The 24,719-nt window shown below is 35.3% G+C and overlaps 2 protein-coding genes across 3 annotated transcripts in view; one reads left to right on the top strand and one right to left on the bottom strand.

Moving 5' to 3' along the window:
- LOC111505991 (CUGBP Elav-like family member 1) overlaps positions 1 to 24,719 on the bottom strand; it is a 901,046-nt gene that overhangs the window by 687,528 nt on the left and 188,799 nt on the right. The window lies entirely within an intron of this gene.
- LOC141486073 (uncharacterized) lies at positions 9,268 to 10,474 on the top strand. The gene is made up of 2 exons (XM_074183783.1): positions 9,268 to 9,527; positions 9,582 to 10,474. Exon 2 carries the CDS (start codon positions 9,583 to 9,585, stop codon positions 10,111 to 10,113), a length of 531 nt encoding a protein of 176 aa, XP_074039884.1. The 5' UTR covers positions 9,268 to 9,527; position 9,582; the 3' UTR covers positions 10,114 to 10,474.

Genomic DNA, 24,719 nt, shown 5'->3' with positions numbered 1-24,719 from the left:
ATATGTTGCTATAAAACCATTCCATAAACTTTAGTTCATTAAGATTAGTTAGACAAGTTAAAAACAACAGGCATCTAGATGCCTATGAGAGTGTAGAAATGAGTAAACATAATAATATTATCATGAATAACGACAGTACATCCATACCTAATAGTATACTATATAGCTTCTTGAAATAATTATCGAGGTACCTGACTATTACATCTGTTTGAAAAAATCTGTTTAAAATCTGTTTTTCCGTTAATCAGCTGTCGTCCCCATACGAACGACAACTCTCAGAAGTTGAGAAACTTGTGCGAGCTAAGGACTAACGAGGTCTTACCTTTTAACGTATGATTCCTAACACGGTTGCAGAATCATCCCAGCTTCAACCAGATAAATTCTCTCGAGAAAAATATCTGGTCAAGGCGGGAATCGAACCCACGACCTTCCGATCGTGAGTCGGGCGCACTACCACCGCGGCCAATTCCACACAAGGACATATCGTTAAATCAATTAAAGACTAGTAGATAAGACAATATTGTGAAATCAATTAAGGACATTTAAGACCCAGGTACCTAGAAGAGGTATCTATGGTATAAATGAAGAAAACATTGTACGTATTTTTAGTTTAATCATCCTGATGAAGATGATCACTTGGTGATCGAAACACGTGTCGAGGTGTTAAAATGACGGTTTGGTGTTGGGATGAAACTCCGATGATATTGAATACGAAAGGTTGTAAATTTTGGTTTTCTATTATTTGAAAATTGAACAAACAGGTGAATGAAACGTTTTCCTTGAGCAATAAAACCAAAGTGATATCAGTGATATCAATTCATTACCAAAATGGAAATCAATTGAGAGATTACACACGAATGGAACAAGGAATGAGGATTTTGAATCCAAATCCAAATAATGTTTATCAGCAGGCATATTTGAAGAATTGATTGAATATAAATACATTCGCATTTCCCTTTCCAAAATACCAATTCCATCAGATCATCCATGTTTATCCACACGGAATTCAATAAAGGTCGGCAAACAAGTTACACACAACCAATCGTCGTACATCAATATACCTCCCAAGCTTATTATGAATACAAAAATGACAAAAATTTGAATATAATCTTGTATACACAAAACTCTTTGTGTACCCACGCAATGCACACATACTGTAAAGGCCATCATCCTCTTTGATAAAGACAGAAAATAAACTTTGCAATATATCCCTTGTTTGCTTTCCGTGCTCTCGGAGCAGCCATTCTCCTAGAACTTTTATTCCGTCATATTCTCCGTGTTTTGTTATTGAAGCTCGGGATCTTCCACGTTAAGAATATAATGCTAGAGAAACAGCGGAAGTTTAATAGAGAGATGAGTGGGGCTGTTCTCATAGAGAACAGAGAAATTTTGTTTGACGAGTGGGTATATGAATATTACTATGAAGTATTTCGAATCCAGGATTTCTGAATAGACAAAAAATCATGTTTTATTATTAGCTTCAACAACGATACATCAATCCCGGATTTCGTAGTTTCGAATTATTTTCATTTTGTGTTGTGATAAGGGTATTTCATGGTATCCAGAATAATTTTGATTGACTAACGCAGTGGAGCCCACGATGCAAAATGGGGATTTACTCGAGCTTCATAGAGACATATTAGGTTGCAAAGCTTAGATGATGAAAAGAAAAAAATGTTATATAATATATAACTTTTCATAGGTGGGGGAAGCGGCTATAGATTTTCAAATATGTAAAAAATACTGTTGCATTGACATACTCGAGCGCGTCAGATATTGATAGCATCAATGTCCTACGTATTTTCAATAATGTTCGTATGTTAAAGTAGTTGTTTACAGCTGATTCTCGGCCTCCCCCCACCACTATGACGTATTAATTGCTTTTTTTATTGGTTGTTGTTTGGTGAAGTCAAGATGATGTGACCTTGAAGGGTGTGGTGTATGGATCGTTCAGAATTTTTTTCCCGGTTCTAATCCTCCCCCCACCAATATGACGTGTTATTTGCTTTTTTTGTTGTGCAGTGAAGTCAAGGCGTTGTGACCTTGAAGTGTCTGGTGCATGGATCGTTCAGATTTTTTTTTCATATGAGATTTTGTGTGTTTATGTGTGTGTGTGTGTGTAGGAGAATGCACGGTACAGGGTTTCATCATGTGCTTGTTTGTCTATGTACAAACATACGTCTGCATACTTCGAAGATCCTCCAAGTAATAAATGCTCCATCGGTGTTAGGGCACCAAGTTAGTAGTGGAGTGACGTCACAGCAATAACCGTTCAACGGCTAGAGAGCGACATGTTCACTCCACGACGTGTGGCAGAGTAATGCGTATTCATCGGTCTGCCCTCACCTCTCCCGAAGCGATGAAGGTTCGCTCTAGCCCCGCTATCGATGGTGACACCACGGCAGCCGAGGACCGTCTGCCTAATGTCTACCCTCTCCGAGACCGCAACGACCACTGCTTGCTCGTATATCGACATCTGTTATCGCATTCAGTTGGGAGGTAATCTTGGCGCATGTAGTTGAGAAGTGGGGTTGGCTATGACGTCTTGACGGGTCCTATCAGAGTGTATTTAAGAAGCGTACGAGTGTTGGCTATGTCAGTTTACATCAAGTGAGTTAGTGAGAACTATTATATAAAATGTATTCCTGTGACTGTGGTAAATCTTTCACTCGTAGTGATAATCTTCGTCGGCATCAGCTCCAGAGTTGCCAAGGAGGGCCTGCAGTGAAACGGGTGAGAGTGGATAATGCAACACCTATGTATACGTGCAATTGTTGTAATGTGACAATTCCTATGACCCAAGTGAATTCTCACCGAAGAACCATGAGTCATAAAAATAATGCATGTGTTCAATTGTCTGACGGTGTTCAAATTATAACGAATGCATTCAATTGCCGCATTGCTACATACAGGGTGGAGAGTTCGATTGTAACCAGTGACTACATGTCATTTTTCAATGAGATTAGGCAGAAGGTCATTGAATTACTGGAATCAGCCATCAGGATCCATAAAAGCATCAAGGTGAATATGGAAGTTTTTGGGAATTATATTCTTCAGACTGATGATTCGAGGGACACGAAGTCATTTAATTCCCAAAATAAAATAGTGGACCAATCTTCAGATTTGAATGCTGTTTTTGATGGATTCCGTGATGTAATTGTGGCTCAAACGACTGAGTTCCAGGATCGTGACTCAGGTATTTATTTTTTAAAAATTTCAATAAGATTGAATAGTAATTTTTTTTTAATAATTCAGGTTGGACTTGTGAAAAAATATTGTTTCTCGAGGTCAACATTAATAAATACAGTCCACTGGAAGGACGTTCATATGTGAAGCTGCCTCAATGTATTCAATGGAAGAAAGCTGTTGTGAATGTTCGTAATGAAGATCAATATTGTTTTGCTTGGGCTATAACATCAGCATTATATCCTGCAGATAGTCGAGTGTCCGAACTTACGTCATATCCACATTTTTCCACTGTTTTAGATGTCACAGGTATGGATTTTCCGGTTAAAGTTAATAATAAGAGTATCGAAATATTCGAAGATAGGAATGATATTTCAATTAATGTTTACGGTTTAGAGAGTACATTTGAGAAGGGTAAAATGAAGTATGAAGTGATTGGTCCATTGCGATACTCACAGAGAAGACTCCGGAGACATGTCAATTTGTTGTTTATAACTGATGACTCCGGTAATGGTCACTATTGTTGGATCAAAGATCTTTCAAGATTAGTTTCTAATCAACTATCAGCTCATAGACAGAAAAAATATTTTTGTGACGGATGTTTGATATATTTTTCTGATGAGAGATTGCTTTTACGTCATAATATGTATGATTGTAATCACATTAGTACCACAACACCAACTACTAATTTAAAGATCAATAAATATGGTAGAATGGTTGCGGAAAATAAACTAATGTTTGAAAACTTTGAGAGGCAAATGAGGGTGCCATTTGTAGTGTATGCTGATTTTGAATCAGTGCTTAAACCGATTCATGTGAATGAGCCAAATCCTGAAAGTTCATACACGATTAAAACATTCAAACATGCCCCATATTCATTTGCTTATTTGATAAAGTATTCATATAATGATGATTTGTCAAAATTTGTTACATATAGGGGTGTAGATGCAGCTCAGAAATTTGTGAGTAGCATTGAAGATGATTTGAAAGAGATACATGAAAATCATCTCAGAAACCCTAAACCGATGGATACACAAACTGACGAAGAAGAAGAACAGTTTGCTGCAGCCAGAACTTGTGGTATATGTAATAAAGCATTTACTGATGGTGAAGTCAAAGTAAGAGATCATTGTCATGTCACAGGAAAGAAAAGATCACATGCCGCTCACTCGAAATGTAATTTAAATTTCAAAATACCAAACTTCATACCTATCATTTTTCATAATTTAAGTGGTTATGATTGTCATTTATTCATAAAAGAATTGTATAGGAATAAAGAGAAAGTTGATGTTATCCCGCAAACTAAAGAGAAATATATATCTTTCACGAAGCATCTCTTCACACACAGCTATACCGATAAAGATGGTGTGGTTAGGAAGAATTATCTCAAAATGAGATTTATCGATAGTTATAAATTTATGACTAATTCGTTGGAGAAGTTGGGTGCAAACTTGACCTCCGATCAATGTTTGGAGATGCACAAACATTTCCCACAAATTGAGAAATTCAATTTGATGAGACAGAAAGGTGTATTTCCATATAGTTTTGTTGATGACATTGACAAATTGAATTATCCATTACTTCCGACAAAAAATCAGTTTTATGACACACTCAATTGTGAACATATATCGGAAACTGATTATGATAGGGCTAGAAATGTTTGGAATTTATTCGAGTGTCAGAATTTGGGGGAATACTCTGATTTGTATTTGAAGTCGGATGTATTGCTACTATGTGATATTTTTGAAAACTTCCGCACCACAAGTTTAGAGATATATAACTTAGATCCGGCACAATATTATACTGCACCTGGATTATCATGGGATGCCATGTTGAAGTTCACTAATGTTGAATTGGAATTACTAACTGACATTGATATGATTCACTTTTTTCAAAAAGGTATACGAGGTGGAATTAGTCAATGTAGCGAGAGGAAACATATAGCAAATAATAGATTTTTACCCAATTATAATCCCAATGAACCTTCCACATTCATTACATATTTAGATGCAACAAATCTATACGGTCACAGTATGTCACAACCTCTACCAACAAGTGAATTTACATGGTTGACACCAAATGAAATTCTTAATCTTGATGTGATGGATGTGAGTACTGATAGTCCGTATGGGTATGTATTTGAAGTGGACATTCATTATCCACAAGAGTTGCATGATAAACATTCTGACCTTCCATTTTTAGTCGAAAAAATAATACCACCTCGTACACAATCGAAAATGCCCAAATTAATTCCAAATTTGAATGATAAAAGAAAATATATTGTTCATTATAGGAATCTACAGCAAGCTGTCAAAAATGGATTGATTGTAATGAATACACATAGAGTATTGAAATTCAAACAATCATGCTGGATGAAACCCTATATAGATCTTAATACTGAAATGCGTAATAGGTCTAACAACAAATCTGTTAAATATTTCTATAAACTAATGAATAATGCGGTGTATGGAAAGACAATGGAGAATGTAGATAATCGAATTGATGTTAGACTCGTTACACATTGGGAAAATATAAAGAAAAATATAGGTGCCAGCACTCTCATAGCCAAACCAAATTTCAAAAATTGTTCAATTTTCACTGATAATTTCGTTGCCATTCAATTGGGTAGAGTGAAGGTTCATTACGATAAACCATTATATTTGGGATTTTCCATATTAGAATTATCTAAAACAGTCATGTATGACTTTTTCTATGGATGCATCAAACAACACTTTGATGAAAATGTCTCTTTACTTTACACAGATACCGACTCGCTCATTCTTAAAGTAAACACAGAAAATTTTTATGAATTCATAAAAACTAACATAAGTAGATTTGATACATCCAATTACAGTATAGTTAACCAATTCAATATTCCAGTAACAAGTTCAGTCTTGGGTAACTTCAAAGATGAATTTCCAAATGATCCAATCATGAGTTTTTATGGTACAGGTGCTAAAGCATATTATGTGAAATCTGTTGATGGTGAATTTAAGAAAGCCAAAGGGGTTAAACGATCGGTAATAAAGAATGAATTGACATGCGAAGATTATCAAAAAATCGTCGAACAAGGTGGTATGATATTCAGAAAGATGAATTCATTTAGAAGCGTGTTGCATGATATGTATACTGAATTGAAAAATAAAGTTGCATTATCATACCACGACGATAAACGATTTATCATTCCGAATACTACCCACACTCTTCCTTGGGGTCATAATGATATTGAATTTTATGAAAACGATCCAAATGAGAACATTCGTTGGATAAGTAATATTATTCAACAATCACAATCTCAGGAGACTCCATTGGATCAATTGATTAATTTATTATCTGCCGAGATCAATGATTGAAGTATCATTCAATATCTTCAAAAACGGAAAATTCAATATGACAGAATTATTGTGATATTAATGTATTATGTATGTATGTATATGTATTACTGTAATGAATATAAAATGATTGAAATTTTATTTGTATTATTTCTATTTCCCTAATCGATTACTGCAATATATAGTATAATGTAAATGAAAGGAATATCAGTTTGAAAAGAATCATCGTGGGTGCACAATGTCTAAAACAATCGATAAATTTGGCAGAAAAAAAAAATGGGGTGGTAATGTCATCCGAGGTCCACCCGGCAATGGATTTAAATTAACAAAAGATGGTCATTATGACATGCAAAGAAAAATATTGAAAAATACAAGCGAACCAATTGACAAGAGTGATTGTGTAACTGTATCATACCTTGAGGGGGAAATTAACGGAACAAAGGAGGTTATACTTCTAGCCCTACAAGCTGCAATACAATCCACAATAGGCAATATTGCTCGCGATGCCCGTCAAGCATTTGACGATAAAATTGCAGAGGCTCGGATAACTTTCACTCGTAAATTTGACAAACTTACAAATGATGTAGACATAAAAATGTCTGACATAACAGCGTCTACAAATAAAAAATTTGATGCTATGTCAAACATAACAGCGACTACAATGAAAAAGTATGATGTACTGGAAGAGAGAGTTGAAGTTTTGGAGAAAAGCCATAAAGTCAGGCCATCAGGTGGAGTGGGATATCCAGGACTGAACATTGATCCAAATATTAGAATAATAGAACCAAAACCAAAAGCAACAGATGACGTATTAATTGAACCAACATGGTGAATAGTGAAGTGGAATAGCCTGCCTGGGCAGGGCCTGATTAAGTTAGGTTAGGAAAAAAAATGTGTATTTGAAAAATTAATAATGAAAGTTATCAACAAGTATTATTATATATATTTCAATGTCCCTGAAGTGGCATTAGTGATGTACTCGAATTCTGACTTGACATGTTCCCAACTGTTAAAATTTGAAAAAAAAAATTTAATTTGAAAAAAAAAAAGCAAATTTGAAAAAAATTTTTTGAAATTTGAAAATAAATTTTAAAATTAAAAAAATAATATTTTTTCACAAACCTATACCCTCTTGCCCCCCCCCCCCACCGCCTCCTTCTTATTATTTTTTCTAGTTTTTTTCTAGTTTTGTCATTGCCAAGTTTCGAACTTGGATAGTCTGTGCGGTAGGATGATACCTTAACATCTACGCTGCCACAGGCCCACTTATACTAACAGTTTCAATTCTATTTAAATCACAAGGAATAATGGTGAGAAATAAAGAAAAAAATTTTTGGTCACACGGGGATTTGAACTCATGTCATACGTCTGCATAGGCTAGGGTCTTAACCATTACGCCACAGGCTTACATATTGGTGTTATTAACATTTATTATTCTATATAAGATATGAAAGCTTCATTTATATAAAAATTATTGATTTTTTTTTATGGGTAATCCGGGATTTGAACCACTAATATCAATATTTTACTTTTTTATGAATTAATAAAGGTTAAAAAAAAAAAAAAATTGATCGTCGAGATTCGGAATCTTTCTCAAGATTACAACCCGTTCTTTTCTCGAAAAATATCGATCCTGCGAAAAAACCGGGATTTGAATCACTAATATCAAAATTTTACTTTTTTTATGAATTATTAAAGGTTTATAATTAAAAAAAAAATTTTGATCGTCAAGATTCGGAATCTTTCTCAAGATTACAACCCGTTCTTTTCTCGAAAAATATCGATCCTGCGAAAAAACCGGGATTTGAACCACTAATATCAATATTTTACTTTTTTTTATGAATTATTAAAGGTTTATAATTAAAAAAAAATTTTGATCGTCAAGATTCGGAATTTTTCTCAAGATTACAACCCATTCTTTTCTCGAAAAATATCGATCCTGCGAAAAAATTAATGGAGACCAAATTTGTTGGAAATTGAATTCTCTACAACTTTTGTCATTACTATTTTTCATGTAAAATTGAAAATAAGTGTAATAAATTCAATATTACATAATGAGATTACAACCCGTTCTTTTCTTGAAAAATATCAATCCTGCGAAAAAATTAATGAAGACCAAATTTGTTGGAAATTGAATTCTCTACAACTTTTGTCATTACCATTTTTCGTGTAAAATTGAAAATAAGTGTAATAAATTTAATATTACATAATGAGATTACAACCCGTTCTTTTCTCGAAAAATATCAATCCTGCGAAAAAATTAATAGAGACCAAATTTGTTGGAAATTAAATTCTCTACAACTTTTGTCATTACTATTTTTCGTGTTAAATTGAAAATAAGTGTAATAAATTCAATATTACATAATGAGATTACAACCCGTTCTTTTCTCGAAAAATATCAATCCTGCGAAAAAAATAATAGAGACCAAATTTGTTGGAAATTAAATTCTCTACAACTTTTGTCATTACTATTTTTCGTGTAAAATTGAAAATAAGTGTAATAAATTCAATATTATAATAATGAGATTCCACCACTCATTTCTCAAAAAATATCGATTCTACATACACACTGAACATTAAATACCCCCATTATTGATTTTAATAATATAGATTTACAAAAAATAAAGATTTTTTTCTCCAGTCACAATTCAAGTAGATGATCAATGCCGGTTCTATGACTGAGGATGACCAATGCCGGTTCTATGACTAAAAATTTTTAATTTTATGTTTCATTAAAAAAAAAATTTAACAACACACTGTAGTCCCCGCCCACTCTCCTCCACTTTTAGCCCCGCCCCCTTCCCACCATTGCTCGCCTCACCCCACAATTGCGCATGCGCGCCCCCACCTCACTCCCACCACTCCCACTTCTGCCTACACCCTGAGGAGCACACTTCTCGGCATTCAGTACGACAAGTCTTCTCATCGAGTGCAGTCCAGCTACAGCAATCTACTACAACACCAGTCTAATACAGCAGTCTTCTACAGTCTACAACAAGCGAATTTTGAGTAAGTTATGAATGTTACTTTTTCATAACAACTAACTTTGTATTACATTTTCAGAATGGAAAACTACACGCAGGAAATCGACAACGCTGTGGCATCGATCATACCTGTGGATGTTGAGGTGGAGCGACCAGGCAGCCCTGACATGTTCGAGGGAGACGAGGTGGCGATGGTCCAAGAGGTGAAGGCTTCAACTTCGGGTGGTGTGCAGCGGCCACGCAGCCCTGTCTCATTTCAGGAAGACAGGGTTGTTAACAAAGCCAAGCGGCAATCTGCAGCTAAGGTTGGTCCTATTCAAAGGTATAGGAGTAAATGCAATAGGACTAACCCTTATGCAGGTAGTTGGTCGACCGCCAAAAGGAATCCTCCGAGACGTCCCACACCGCTCGCATTGACAGTGGAAAGACGGAGGGCATATAAGCCGGTGCCGAGGGTGCCATCTCCAGGTGAAATCCTCACCCAATTTGCATTATTAGCGATGTTGACACCCATGGAACTCACACCGGTGCCTGATCCTGCCATGGAGGTCGTGCCACCAGTGTCGAAGCCTGCCGGGGAGATCGCGCCACAAGTGCCACCAGTGCCATAGCCTGTCGGAGAGGTTAACCCCCAGGAGATGGAAACTTTCCTACAGAGGTGTAGGGATGTTGCACTTGCTTCACGAAATAGTGAGGCCGCGTTGGCTAGCATTTCCCGGGAGGAGAATGAAATTGCTAGCCAACGGCGCGAGTTGTTAATGAGGATGGCCGAGCTAGATCGAAGGACTGCAGCTCTGAAGGAAAGGCGGAAGGCAGAGACCTCTTCGATAGAGCTCAATAATGAACTAAAAATATTTATAAAGAAATTTTTGAATAAAGGGAAATAGTTTTTAGGTCAACTAGGATAGTTTTAGGATAATTAGGTAGCATGGTAGTTTTAGGTTTGTAATTATAATTTTGGGAATAAAAAAAAAAAAAAAAACAAATGAAAAAAGAAGTGAAATAAAGGGTGTACATTGTTTTGGTTTGGTACACATTGAACAATGCGATGGTTGGAGCATTTTTCTTCACTTCGTCTTTTCATTATTTTTTTTTTTTCCATTTTCAATTCCAAGTTCTTTCATCCCCACTCCTCCCCACTCCCTTTCAAAAGTATAAAAGTAGGAATTATCTGTTGGAATATTCAGTTGATCAGCCACCTCCAACATGGAACCTGATTCAACTACTGAGCCATATAGTGTCCCGGAGCCTCAGATGCCTTACTATGCATATATACAGGAAGGATTCGTGGACTCCACAACGGCACCTCATGACATTCCCTTCGAATTCATGAATAATGACTACAGGGTGCAGGTTCAGCATGTCACTGGGAGTGATGAAGCTGACTTATCGGACGGGGATTATCCGGATCCCTACCAATGGGATGACGAATGGGGTGACCCACCGCCTGTAGACATCACAGATGAGGATGACGACGACGACGACGATGACGCTGGCGACATCAGACTTCCACCATCCCCAATCCTTATCGAGGACAGTCCTCCGCCATCTCCTATCCTAATTGATGACGATGATGTCCTAAATTCCGACGACGATATGTAATCGTTTCCCTGTTTCTCCCACCCTTTCCTTTCCTTTCCTTTCCTTCCACGGAGTACACACTTTTTTGGTTGGTGTACACGAGGCACTGCGAGGCTGGGGCAGTGTCTTCCTCCCTCTCTCTTATTAGTTTTTCATAATAATCACTTAGAATTTCTCATAATAATCGCTCAGAGTTTCATGAAGATCGTCATTTTTAATGTTTTCGAATCTCAAACACTGTTCTACATTTACACTTCACCCCCTCCGTTTTATTTCTTCCAATATAAATATAGTATCAATCCCAGTTCTACATCATTCTTCCACAATGTCGATTGCTGATTCCACCACCGAACCGATGAGTGTACCAGAGTCTTCTATGATGAGTACAGGACCCATCCAGGTACATGAAATAGATTCTACGTTTGATCATTTCAGTACAACCTTCGCAGAAATGCTGCAACGCATCTACGATCTTCCTGATGATTTCCCGGAACGTATGCAAGAGGAAGTAGATGAGTTAGACGATCTACAGGATAACGAGCTAGATGATCATGCGGACGACATAATTAGTATATCATCTGATTCAGATGAATCTGATGAATATGAGGACGACATCATCAGTATATCATCAGATACAGATGATTCAGATGATGACACCATCATGATTGTTTCTGATGATGAAGAGCGTTAGTCCATACCATTGTATGGATTAATAGGAAAAACAGCCCTTTTAAGGGCTACAATTAAAGACAATAAACAACTATTTTCAGAGCTATCATTATACTTTCAATCAGAAATAGGTTAACACTATAGTCAAAACTTATGTGAAAGTATCATCATCCAACTCTGTAGTACTCATCATTATATTCAATGATTGAGAAAATATCAACTTCGACTTTTCAGTCAAAGTAGTACTCATCATATACACAGATATTCGATGATAAACCAAATCCTAACTTCGACTTTTTAGTCAAAGTAGTCATTTATCACATAATCTGTGAATTCTACTACTACCGTTTGTGTGAATAATGTAGCCCTGAAAAGGGCTGTTGTTTTTTTTTTGACCAGTAGGTCCACGGTTATTGTGCCACAGGTTGGACATTATTACATATAATACATGTAGATACTCGGGTGAAGTTTGTTAGTGGCCTCTCGCAAGCTTCACACCAATTTTGTCCCATTTCCATAATTGAGACAGTGTTGTGGGTGTTGACATGGGCATACCACCCTCCATTATTATTTCTATGCGAATAAAACCGAAAGCAGCACCAGCATAGTTTTTTGTTCTCTCCATCTATTGTGCTGATCAATACGTATGCATCCATTGCACAATACAAATCCAAGGGATCTTCCAATGTCTCACTGACATTGAGCGTTCGCATACCGATCCTCAAAGCACCATCGCCTTCAGTTGTGTCAGCTTCTATCCCTTCATCATCTCCTTCTTCATTCATGACCCTCTCAAACTCCATCACGTCATCATCTTCGTCGCTTTGGTTGGCCTCGTTTTCAACTTCGTCTATCTCATCTTCATCGACTCCAACATCTTCTGCTTCAACTATCACTTCCTCTAGCGGAACATTGACATCATCATCATCTGATTCGTCTATCCAATTGTTTTCATCAACAGCAGATATTCTATTTAATGCAGCATTTATTTTTGCAGAATTCATCTTGTTGTTGTTTGCTCACAGTTGTAGAGAGTGAATGAATGAACTTCAGGATCGCAAGTCGACTTATACGATTGAATAGGAAACGGAAGTGGTACGACTCCCACCTATCACTTGACTCGTTTTAAGTGGGAGAGAAGGATATGTCATCTCTAGTCGATGAAAGAGTGGGCTAGTTGACGAAAGAGCGCATGCGCTAGTTTATTTTCTTCTATAAAAGGTGAAGTATCAGTGACATCATCACCTTTCCTATCCACATTCTATTGCTATCACATATCATTCCTCCAAACCTAAATAATCATTATCATGAGCTCCATGCCACTATTGATTGCTGAAGATGGTTCACCACTTGTTGATATCGATCACACTAATTTTGAAAATATTCCAGTATTACATTTACAGTCTCAAGACTCGATAAGTGATTTTGATATTAGCGACTTCGTTAACTTCGCAGATGTGCCGGAACCAATTCAACAAATTATCGTTGAAACTCCAATCATTTCACAATCATCATCATCCAAACACCCTTCATCTACCCCCCCTCTTGGTGTTGATAAAAAATCCAGAACTATCAAAAGGAAGGTTAATAATGCATCTTCATCGATTGTCACTGAGTTGAAAGAAAAAAAACAATCGAAAAGTGGTTTGCAGGAGAAAAAGCCCACAACGAAAAGTGACAGATCGAAGAGGAAGACAAAATGTGAACCCAAAGAAATGAAGGGTGATTTGATGACTGAATCGCTATCTTCTTTCACTCCATTACTTCGGTTTGGAGATATGAAAAAGAAAGCGAAATGCCGTCTTGTAAAGGCGCAAAAGGCTATTGCTGAACATGAAAAGAGTGAGCAAGCTATTAGTGTCAATAAGGACACTCTTCAAGCATTAGATGCTAAGATTGCATTAGCGAAAATTGAATTGGCTAACATGAGCAAAGAAGCAGATGAACTACGTTCAAAAATCATGAAAAATGACAAATTCAATCAACGTTCGAGAATGCAAGCACAGGCAGAGCTTGAGGAGTCGACTCGACTTTATGAGACGGCATTATCAGTGAGAGATAATTGGCGAAAAGAGTTGGAGAAAGCATTTCAAAGTGACAGCGATTAGTTTTGGGAATGGTATTGTGTTCTCAATATTGTGAGTTGAAAAAAATTTTAAGCGGGAATGGAGTATACAATTAATTTGGTTTGGTATACACAGAACATTGCGAATGGTTGGGGCAATGTTTACCGCTGCAATATTTTTTCAATTCACTTACATATAATTGAACTTTAACATTACTTTATTCATAAATACATTATTAGATACATTTAAAGCATATTTGATTCATCAATCCAAGAATTCTGTTCACTAGGAAGTCCTAACCACTTTACATATACTTTATTTTTCCTTTTCTTCAGCACTTTCTCGATCAGATATACATCAGGATTTTCGGTTCGCAATAACTCTTCTTCGTAAAAACATCCTCTAATAGGTTGTTCATTCATATCTTCAAGATTATAGGTTGTGGGAAAAGTTTTATTGATTTTAACAATCTTGAAGAGTTCCGTGGTAAAGTTCGCAGTGTAAGACTTTTCAAAAATATTTTTGTATTTGCTTATTCGTACAATATCATTCAATCGGAATTTGGGTTTACTTTGTTTTTTTCCAACTCCATTGATACCTTTGAATATCAATCTTGTTGATGGATCAACATTAATGGGTGCCATACCTATTGTACGATGAACTTTATTGTTATATCTACTAGTTATAGTTGGAAGAATATCAAGCCATTTGTGGTGACCTCTCATCGAAAATTCCTTATAGAGCCACCCCTTTATTGTACGAATCACTCTTTCTGCTATAGCTGCCTTCTTTGTGCTAAATGTTGAATAATGATTGATATTATATTCTCGCATGAGAGATGAGAAGCTTTTATTGAAAAATTCTTTCCCTTGATCGCTTTGTATGTGTTTGGGGGAGTATTTGGCTTCTTTCAGTACATGTTTCATTGCATTAGTTACTGTACTACCTGTTTTATCATCTTTAACTGCTACAGTCCACAGATATTTGGAGTAACAATCTATCACTACAAGTATATATCGGTATCCTTCATTACTTTTTGCATAAGGTTGCAGTTCAGCTAAATCTATTTGCCATAGATCTGCAAAACCTTTGATGGTGGTTATTCTTCTACGAAAATTACGTCTTGCAGTTTTATGTAATTCATTAACAACTTGTCGTTTGACATCACTTATTTCATTAGTCATTCTATTTCAATATGATTAAAGAGAAAATGTGATAATGTTACTGCATTGAATGATGATGTGACAGTGATCATTACATGTGAATATGTTAATATATTATACCTTCTTCACGTAATTCTTCAATTATTGAAATTATTTCATTGTCATGTCCTGTATGACCAGCTGACTTTGAAGCTACCAATAATCGTAGGCGAGCAACTAACTCTTTCGGTGAATTCCAGTACACATAATTCACAGGTTTAGAATTATATATTTTCTCCATTTTCACTCGTTTGAGTGCTCCACCAATTTTACTTCTACTTCTTATTGGATATTGTCGTGAGTCTAATAGAGGTTTGATAACTTCACGAAATTTTTTAAGATTTTGTATTTTTAAAACCATTCTTCTGATGATATTGTTTATATGGAGCATTCGTTATTTTCAATATTTTGGAATATACTTGACGAGTTTCTTTATTATCAACATCTCGTGGATTCTTCAAAAAGATCATATCATACAATTCTGGACTACCTGCGCATTCATATTTTTTCACTTTATTAGCATCCCAAAATGAAATGTTTCCATCTTTGAAATACACCACTAGACTTCCCATTTTCAGCTTTTGTGTAATAGGATCCATACGTACGCCAAATGTTCCATCATATGCTGGATTTCTAGATTTTACATTATTCAAATGTTTCATCAAAACATCTTCACCACTTTCATTCATATCAGGTGAGGTGTCAGGATCCGAGGAATCGATGTGGGACGATGATGGTGTTTCGAATAGAGTTGTTCTCATATCGTCTTGAAGTGTGCTCGTGTCACTATTCACAGATGATACACTAGCAAAAGATTGTTTTCTTCCTATTGGAGTACTCATGGGATAATTTGAAGTAGATTGAACAGTTCCATGATTTGGTGATAACACTGGTGATTTAGAAGTAGCGTTTGATGATAAAACATTCAATGGTTTCATTATGGGCTCATACAATCTTTCAAGTGTCGTACGATTTTCAATATTATCATTCTTGATAGAGTTGAATTTCTGCCTGACAGCTTCTGTTGTCTCTACTAGTTGACGTTTCAAATTCATTTCATTGTTTTTATTTTCAGAATCTTTTTTTGTATTCATAATGCCCTTTTTTAAATTATAGCCTAATTCGCTGATGAAGTGACCTCTACAATATTCAGTGATCGAATAAGTGTAAAAAACAAGATCATGGGTATATAAAACTATCGAATCCTTTGCGATATCTACCTTCATCTATTTTTCTATCCTTATCAATGACTAGAAATCCATATTGGTCCTCCCAGCATTTAACACACATCAATTGGAATTGTTTGAATGTTACATCGGGTGAAACATGATCTGAATAAATGTGATGTAAATTCGTCTCATCTTGTTTGAACATTAAAATGAAATTGGTATTGTCACGCACTAACTGTTTGGGTACCCGTGAATATGTCTGTGCTAGATAAAAACAATCAACATCCTTATGACGTCCCATACAGAAATATGATCTAATAATATCTTGCTTTTCACATATCACATCATCGAAAATGAAAACAGAATTAGGCTTAGCGTCGGAGGGTTCCACTATTTCTGCATTATTGCTGAATGTATAGAAACCTAATCCTTTCATAGGTTCCAAAACACTTCGCAAGTACTGATATTTAGGTTGATTGAGTGATTTCGAATAGAGATACACATTTCTAAATCTCAGTCCTTGTGGATGTGTTAATAGTGATATCATTGCATTCGTCTTTCCACAATTTGAAGGTCCTATAATGAGTCCTCGAACTGATGATGGAAGTAGTGGACCATGTCTGAATACCTTTTGTCCATTCAATCCACACCCAAATTTCTCATCTAGATTATCTACAGCAAACTTTTCTTTCTGTTTTACAATGCGCATCGTGCCGTGGTTGGAGACTATATAAATGTTATTAGCTTATTCATTTCAATGTGTACCATCAAACGATACGGACGTATTGAAAGTGATCGTAAAATTAAAAGAGGTTGTGGTTTTGTTAATGATTTAATAAACAAACTTCCTTTCGAATTACATCTACCCGGAGGTTATCAATACTGTGGACCAGGTACAAAATTGAAACAACGTTTAGCTCGTAACGATCCTGGAATCAATAAATTAGATATTGAATGCAAAAAACACGATATTCAATATTCTAAGCATCCATCCGATCTTGCAGCAAGACATTTAGCCGACAAAGAACTTGAATACAGCGCTTGGGATAGGGTTAAATCGAAGGACGCGAGTATTGGGGAAAGAGCAGCTGCATTACTTGTCACCAACATTATGAAAGCGAAAAGACATATGGGCATGGGTTGTAGTACCAATAAGAAAAAATGTAAGAGGAAACAAACGAAGAAAAATAAAATTAAAAAAGCTGCATTTGGTGCTGGGATAGTCCATAAAGTGCGAAATGTATTGAAGAAAGCTGGTGGGAATCAATTTGTGACGAATAATAGCAAAAAAGCTATTACTGTGGCATTGCAGGCGGCACGTAAATACCTTAAAGCTGCCGGTGGAAAGAAGAAAATCCGCACACCACGCATAATTCCTGTTCCCAAGATCGGTGGACTTTTACCATTGATACCAATTTTTGCTGGACTATCCGCACTAGGAAGTTTGGCGGGAGCCGCTGCTGGTATTACCAAGGCCGTGAATTCGGCAAAAGCCAGCAGAGCGGCTTTAATGGAAGCCAATCGTCACAATAAAACCATGGAGGCTGTAGCATTATGCAAACGCGGAAGTGGAATATATCTCAAACCATACCGTAAAGGTTTAGGACTATATTTAAAACCATACAAAGCCACAAACAAAACAAAAAACTAATTGAACCCCTACCTCAGAGGCCTCTTACTGATCACGATCTCAGTTATTATGCACAAAAAATGAAAATTCCACATTTTCGTGGTGTTTTTATGCGTGATAGATTACCATCTTCAGGTCCAAAACAAAACGAGACAGCTATTGTTAATTTAGATGGAATAAGTGGACCAGGAACACATTGGGTGGCATATAAAAAATGTGGGAAAGAAGTCACATATTTCGATAGTTTTGGAGATCTACCCCCACCATTGGAATTGACTCGATTCTTTCGAAAATGTTCGAATGTAAAAATCAAATATAACTATGATCGACAACAGAAATTTAATACAGTTCTCTGTGGTCACTTGTGCTTGCAGTTTCTCTCTAAATAATTTTCCAAATAAAAATGGATTCAACACCAAAACTGGATCGGGAGGCTATCAAGGGAATGGGGTTTTCACTTAGAATGTTTTCAAAATATGGTACCTTGAAAAAAATGGATAAAGTGATGCTTGCAAATATGCCTAAGGAAGTGATACTTGCATGTGTTGCACATGAGATTGCATATGTTTGGGAAAAGTTGCCTAAGCATCTGCAAGATGACATCGATATAATGAAACATAGATATTGTTATGAGCACCACCACCACGATCAAAATTCAGAATCGGATGTTAATGACGGTCCTATACCTCGGAAATCTATGTGTTGTATTTGTAATATAGAGGATGTGAATATTGGTATCAATAAAAATGATACTTATTACAATACAACACCTTCCAAAAAGTGTAAATTGTCTCAAATGTGCTGTTGCTGTGTACAATAATAAATTGAAATGTGTTTCAAAATATTCATCAGTCATGTCACGAAAGTTCGAGCTACAAGCTGTCGGGACAAGTGTCTTGAGTGCGGATTTTTTTCCACCAATTGAATTGGATAGGAACAGTCGTTATGGATTAGGACTTTTGGGATTCTATGGATGCAATACAATCAATAATATAACTGAAGCTAATAACTTAGTTAGTTTTAGAATCAGTAATGACAACTCATCGATACCCCAAAAGTTGACAATTGAAATTCCATGTGGTGCTTATGAAATAGAAGAGATCAATGCCGTCATACAGAAACATATCATGTTCAGATTGTTTCATGATAAAAAACCAAATGATGTCGTTGCAGATGATATTTTCTATCTACACGCCAATAATAATACATTCAAATGTGAAATGCGATCCAAATATGAAATTGATCTGACACATCCAAATTCAATAGCAGAAATGATGGGGTTCGCTCATGAAATATTTCCACCAAATCAGATACATGAATCATCATTACCAATAAACATTACAACTGTGAGACTTATCCGCTTAGATTGCAATATAATATCTGGTTCATATATAAATGGTGAAGAATCCCACATTCTTTTCTCATTCGATATTGATGTTGAACCTGGCTACAATCTTACTAAAGAACCACACAGTATTATATATATGCCTGTCAGTCCAGAAGGTCGTCAATTGATTCACAACATTACAGTGCGTATTTTGGATGAAAAAAATAACCTTATCGATTTTGGAAGTGAAGAAGAGATTTTCATTATTTTGGAATTGAAGAAAATCGAATAACTGTTGTTATGGGTTTCATTTATAATAGACAAAATCGCATTGAACAATCCCAAACGAGTTGCACTATCAAAAAGAAAGGTGTGCATAAAAAGAAGCTCATTCCACAAGTGTATGCTAAACAGTTAGCACATAACGCTCTGTCTGTGAGTGATCTTAAATTTTTGAAATCGATTGGATTGAAAGTGAGAAAATAACAATGGTGCTTGAAACAAACAATGAAAAGTTGAATATATTCAATGAACCAGTGCTCGATCATTCTCTCATAAGTTTACATGAGCACACATATAAGCCCTATGGATCACCGCTATTCAGGAATTCGGATGAAATCAGAATTGCAATCAATAATCAAGATGTTATACTAGATATTGCCGAGAGCTTCATTTACATAGAAGGTAAATTCACCCCCAAAGATGTAGCGAAAACATGCTATCTCTCGAATAATGCAATTGCATTTCTCTTTGACGAAATTCGTTATGAAATGGGTGGTGAACAAGTGGCTGTTGTTAGAAAACCTGGGATAACATCTACAATGAAAACCATGATATCATTTGGACAATCTCATGCTAACACATTATTGACATCTGGTTGGGGACTTTCACAATTGAAGCAAGATATCTTGGATACAAACAGTCATGTTTTTAGTGGAAAACTACCACTGAAATATTTGATGGGTTTTGCTGAAGATTACAACAAAAGTATCTTGAATGCCAAACAGGAATTGATTTTGATTATCGCTCGATCATTCAAAAACTCATATATAGGTGAGGTTGATGCTGATTTGGAAATAAATAAAATCGAATGGAAAATAAGACATATTGTACCAGATGATAAACACAAGCTCAAACTTTTGAGTAGAATAAACAAAAGCGGTCTGAATGCCAAAATCAAGTTGGCGTATCGTATGTGGGACCTCTATGAACTACCATCATTACGTGGGACTTCTTCAGACATATGGGCCATCAAAACAACTAACGCATTGGAAACTCCTCGTTTTGTCATCATCGCATTCCAAAGTACTACCACATCTGAAGATAGAACACAGGATATTACAAAATTCACAACTGCTGATATCAATAGTATTCGAGTATACTTGAATTCTGAAGTTTATCCATATGAGCGTTGGAATTAGAATTTCGATAAAAAACTTGATGCTCCTGCTTATTATGCTTTTGAGAGTTTCCAGCGAAGTTATTATGATAAAGATATGAGTGAACCTCTGATGGACATTGGACAATTTAGAGAGAATCCACTATTCGTCATCGATTGTTCTCATCAACCGAATGCAACAAAATCATCAACTATTGATATAAAGATTGAGTTTGAGACGAGGAAGACCAAGTTTCCAGACAACACTAAAGTATATGCATTAATTTTGCATGATACAGTTTTAACATACAATGCATTGGATGGTTCAGTTCATAGCAGATATTGACACTTTTTTTTTCACTCTATCATGTACTGTTTCATGATCTTTTTTTTTTATTTGTAACTGACTTATATCATGTATTGTATTTTATATCATATTTATTGTTTTGTAATCATTTTCTATTGTATTTCATGAGATTTAAATAAATAAAACATGAAAATAATACAAAGTTTTTTATTTGACATTATTTATGATTTACAGGAACATACAGACTATCTAAAATAACTTCTTCCTCATAATCATCATTTTCGCGACCATCTTCAATTTCCTCTCGATTTTCATCATTCAATTCAAAGTGATGAATAATCCATTCTGGCAAGTATGGTTGGAGGCTATACAGGAATCTTCTTAGGTTCAGTTCAATCATAACATCACAAAGTTGCCACAATTCCAATTCATTATCCAAAAATTTGTTACAAACTTCTGCACCACTCCAATAGTTCTCAGCATCACGAAGGCATAATTCGATTTGTTTTTCATCATAGCATACACTCATATCATAATTGCTTGCATGTTCGGCTCCATCACCCAACACCTTCAATTTAGACGACAAATGTTGAACCGATGATTTGAGATCTACAATATCGACCCAATCTTGACTTGCGTACTGCATCCACATCTTTAAATGGTGGAACTGAAATTGAATAAAAAAAAACAATAAGCAACCTCCAATTTTTCAGTGATATAATACTCACATTCCCATTTTACTTGTAGTTACAAAGTGAGTGTATTCAACTAAGTTAGTAATGTTTATATTTCCATATAATTATTATCATCTAATATATGAATATTATAAAACAATAAGAAATTCATTATAATTACTATTATTATTCAATCATATTGAATTTGACTAGAGTTATCGTTTTCACACCAAAAAAACTTTGTAAGCTATGACCTAAAGAAATTCACTATAAATTATTACTATTATTCAATCATATTGAATTTGACTAGAGATCGCGTTTTCATGCCAGCAAAACTTTGTTGGCTCTGTCCTAAATACATCATCGTATATTTACCACCTGATGAGTTGATACAAGATATATCGTCATCACTGAATTGCAACGAAATACGTTTTGGTAGCCATGTTTTAAATAATTTATCATTGCTCACATCTTGCAAAGTTAATAAAATTTATTTACCAAATCGTGTAGAATAAGTTGACATATTTTTAATTATGAACACTTCATCAATTGGCAATGATGATAAGGCCTTTTGCTCTACTATTTCAACCTCCTGTACAATCAAATTATTAATTTTATTCAAGTCTACTTTTGAAACGGACATGATGAAAATATATATGAAAATATAAACAATTTCCAACAGACAAATACACTCACCGTCTTCCTTCTATTACGAACTGAATAACACTCTACCAATTGCTAACTGCTGCAGATATATTCGTCTACTGATTTCATAGTGTGCCAGGCATTTCTTTTATATTAAACAGTGTGAGTCACCCTCACCATGAAACCGTGAAAGATTCACATTGCTAGTTGCTATCCACTAGAGATGCCTGACGTCACAGCCAAGCCCATCTCCCAACTTGATGCGATAACAGTTGCCGGTACGAGCAAGCAATGGTCGTTGCGGTCTCGGAGAGGGTAGACGCTAGGCAAACGGTCCTCGGCTGCCGTTGTGTCACCATCGATAGCGGGGCTAGAGCGAACCTTCATCGCTTCGGGAGAGGTGAGGGCAGACCGATGAATACGCATTACTCTGCCACACGTCGTGGAGTGAACATGTCGCTCTCTAGCCGTTGAACGGTTATTGCTGTGACGTCACTCCACTACTAACTTGGTGCCCTAACACCGATGGAGCATTTATTACTTGGAGGATCTTCGAAGTATGCAGACGTATGTTTGTACATAGACAAACAAGCACATGATGAAACCCTGTACCGTGCATTCTCCTACACACACACACACACATAAACACACAAAATCTCATATGAAAAAAAAATCTGAACGATCCATGCACCAGACACTTCAAGGTCACAACGCCTTGACTTCACTGCACAACAAAAAAAGCAAATAACACGTCATATTGGTGGGGGGAGGATTAGAACCGGGAAAAAAATTCTGAACGATCCATACACCACACCCTTCAAGGTCACATCACCTTGACTTCACCAAACAACAACCAATAAAAAAAGCAATTAATACGTCATAGTGGTGGGGGGAGGCCGAGAATCAGCTGTAAACAACTACTTGTTAATCTGATAGTTTGCATGATGCGGGTGGTTGTACGTAAGTGTTAAAAGTGAAAGGAAAAAAAACAATCGAGCGCGTCAGATTTTCTAAGGGGGTGTTAAGTGCAACCAAAAAAAGCTCTCATTCAATAATCTAACGATTTCGATCTGACGCAAACTCACGGCTATTATTATAATGTGCAAGAAAAATTCGTCATTTTCAAACACTCAAGCGCGTCAAATTAAAATATATATGGTTCATATTTATGTTCTAGACGTGCTGTCTCATAATCTGATGATTATCTAGAGGGATTCGCCTAATCTGACAAAAAAATAAATATATTTTTTTTGAATCATTGAACCTTAATAATTGAAAATCTCAAAAAATAGCATGCAAATGAATAAGAGTATGGTTTTTAAGTAGAATACTTGTATTTATAAGAGAATAATTTTAAAAAAATAAAAAAAAATCATTTTTCATAATCAATCGATTGATTCATCATCTTCATCACGAACGAGTCTCTTTGATCAGCTGTATATATATATATATATATATATACAGCTGATATATATATATATATATATATATATATATATATATATATACATATATATATATATATATATATATATATATATATATATATACATATATATATATATATAATATATATATATATATATATATATATATATATATATATATATATATATATATATATATATATATATATATATATATATATATATATATATATATATATACATATATATATATATATATATATATATATATATATATATATATATATATATATATATATATATATATATATATATATATACAGGGTGTCCCTGGACTTCCTCTTTTCCTCTCGGGAATGTATAGATGGGGTCAAAATATCACCAGTACTTCATATAACTTTTTTTCCTAAAAGTCTTCGTAACCAAGTTACGGGCCCTCGAAGTTACAAAATGAAAAATGTTTTTCTTTGATAACTTTTCAAGTGAATATTCAAAATCATCCAAATTTTGGTAATTGACTAAACAAATGAATTCCGTCGATGAGCTTTCATGCAGGAGTCAGTTGTTTTGCTACAAAGTCAGGAACGGACTACCCCCGATGGTCCACACCCCAAAACTTTGAAATGACAGATATTTTTCAATATTTTTCAACAAAATAAGGTTACTTGGACAATTTTATGAATAAAAGTACTCGTGTGGAAAGTCGATCGGAGCAACGAGTCTTGATAAAAATGTAGTTCTACTCGACGACATCAAACCCGCTCGTCCACCATTATTTGAAATGAATAATTATCAAAGCAGAAATAATAATGATAACGTTAATTCAACAACATTTATAACAGCAATAATACAAAGTATGCTAAAATGAAGTCGTAAACAAAAAGTACAGTACCTATTATGAAAGTTTAAGTCACAATTGTGATAGCAGATATTTTTTCAAAAGAAATATCAAGTTCTGCAGATTCGTGGTGTTTTTAAACTAACAAGCTACTCTACTATGAAATATCGAATTCATTCCATATTTTGTATGTACATAATACGTGTGGAATAATCACGTTTCGTGTTGTTCAGTTATCTGAATCTCATGAAACTCAACATTCGAATGTTTCAAATTCTTCTTCACAGCTAAACTGTTGAGGAGT

The sequence above is a fragment of the Leptinotarsa decemlineata genome, unplaced genomic scaffold (assembly GCF_025532065.1).
Source record: "Leptinotarsa decemlineata unplaced genomic scaffold, Ldec_3_MD MMD2_tig00026345_RagTag_RagTag, whole genome shotgun sequence".
In the NCBI taxonomy this organism is placed as follows: domain Eukaryota; kingdom Metazoa; phylum Arthropoda; class Insecta; order Coleoptera; family Chrysomelidae; genus Leptinotarsa; species Leptinotarsa decemlineata.
This window is presented reverse-complemented; position numbering and strand designations above follow the sequence as displayed.

Coding starts and splice junctions, on each gene's coding strand:
- LOC141486073 (XM_074183783.1), top strand. CDS start 9,583: ATGGAAAACTACACGCAGGAAATCGACAACGCTGTGGCATCGATCATA.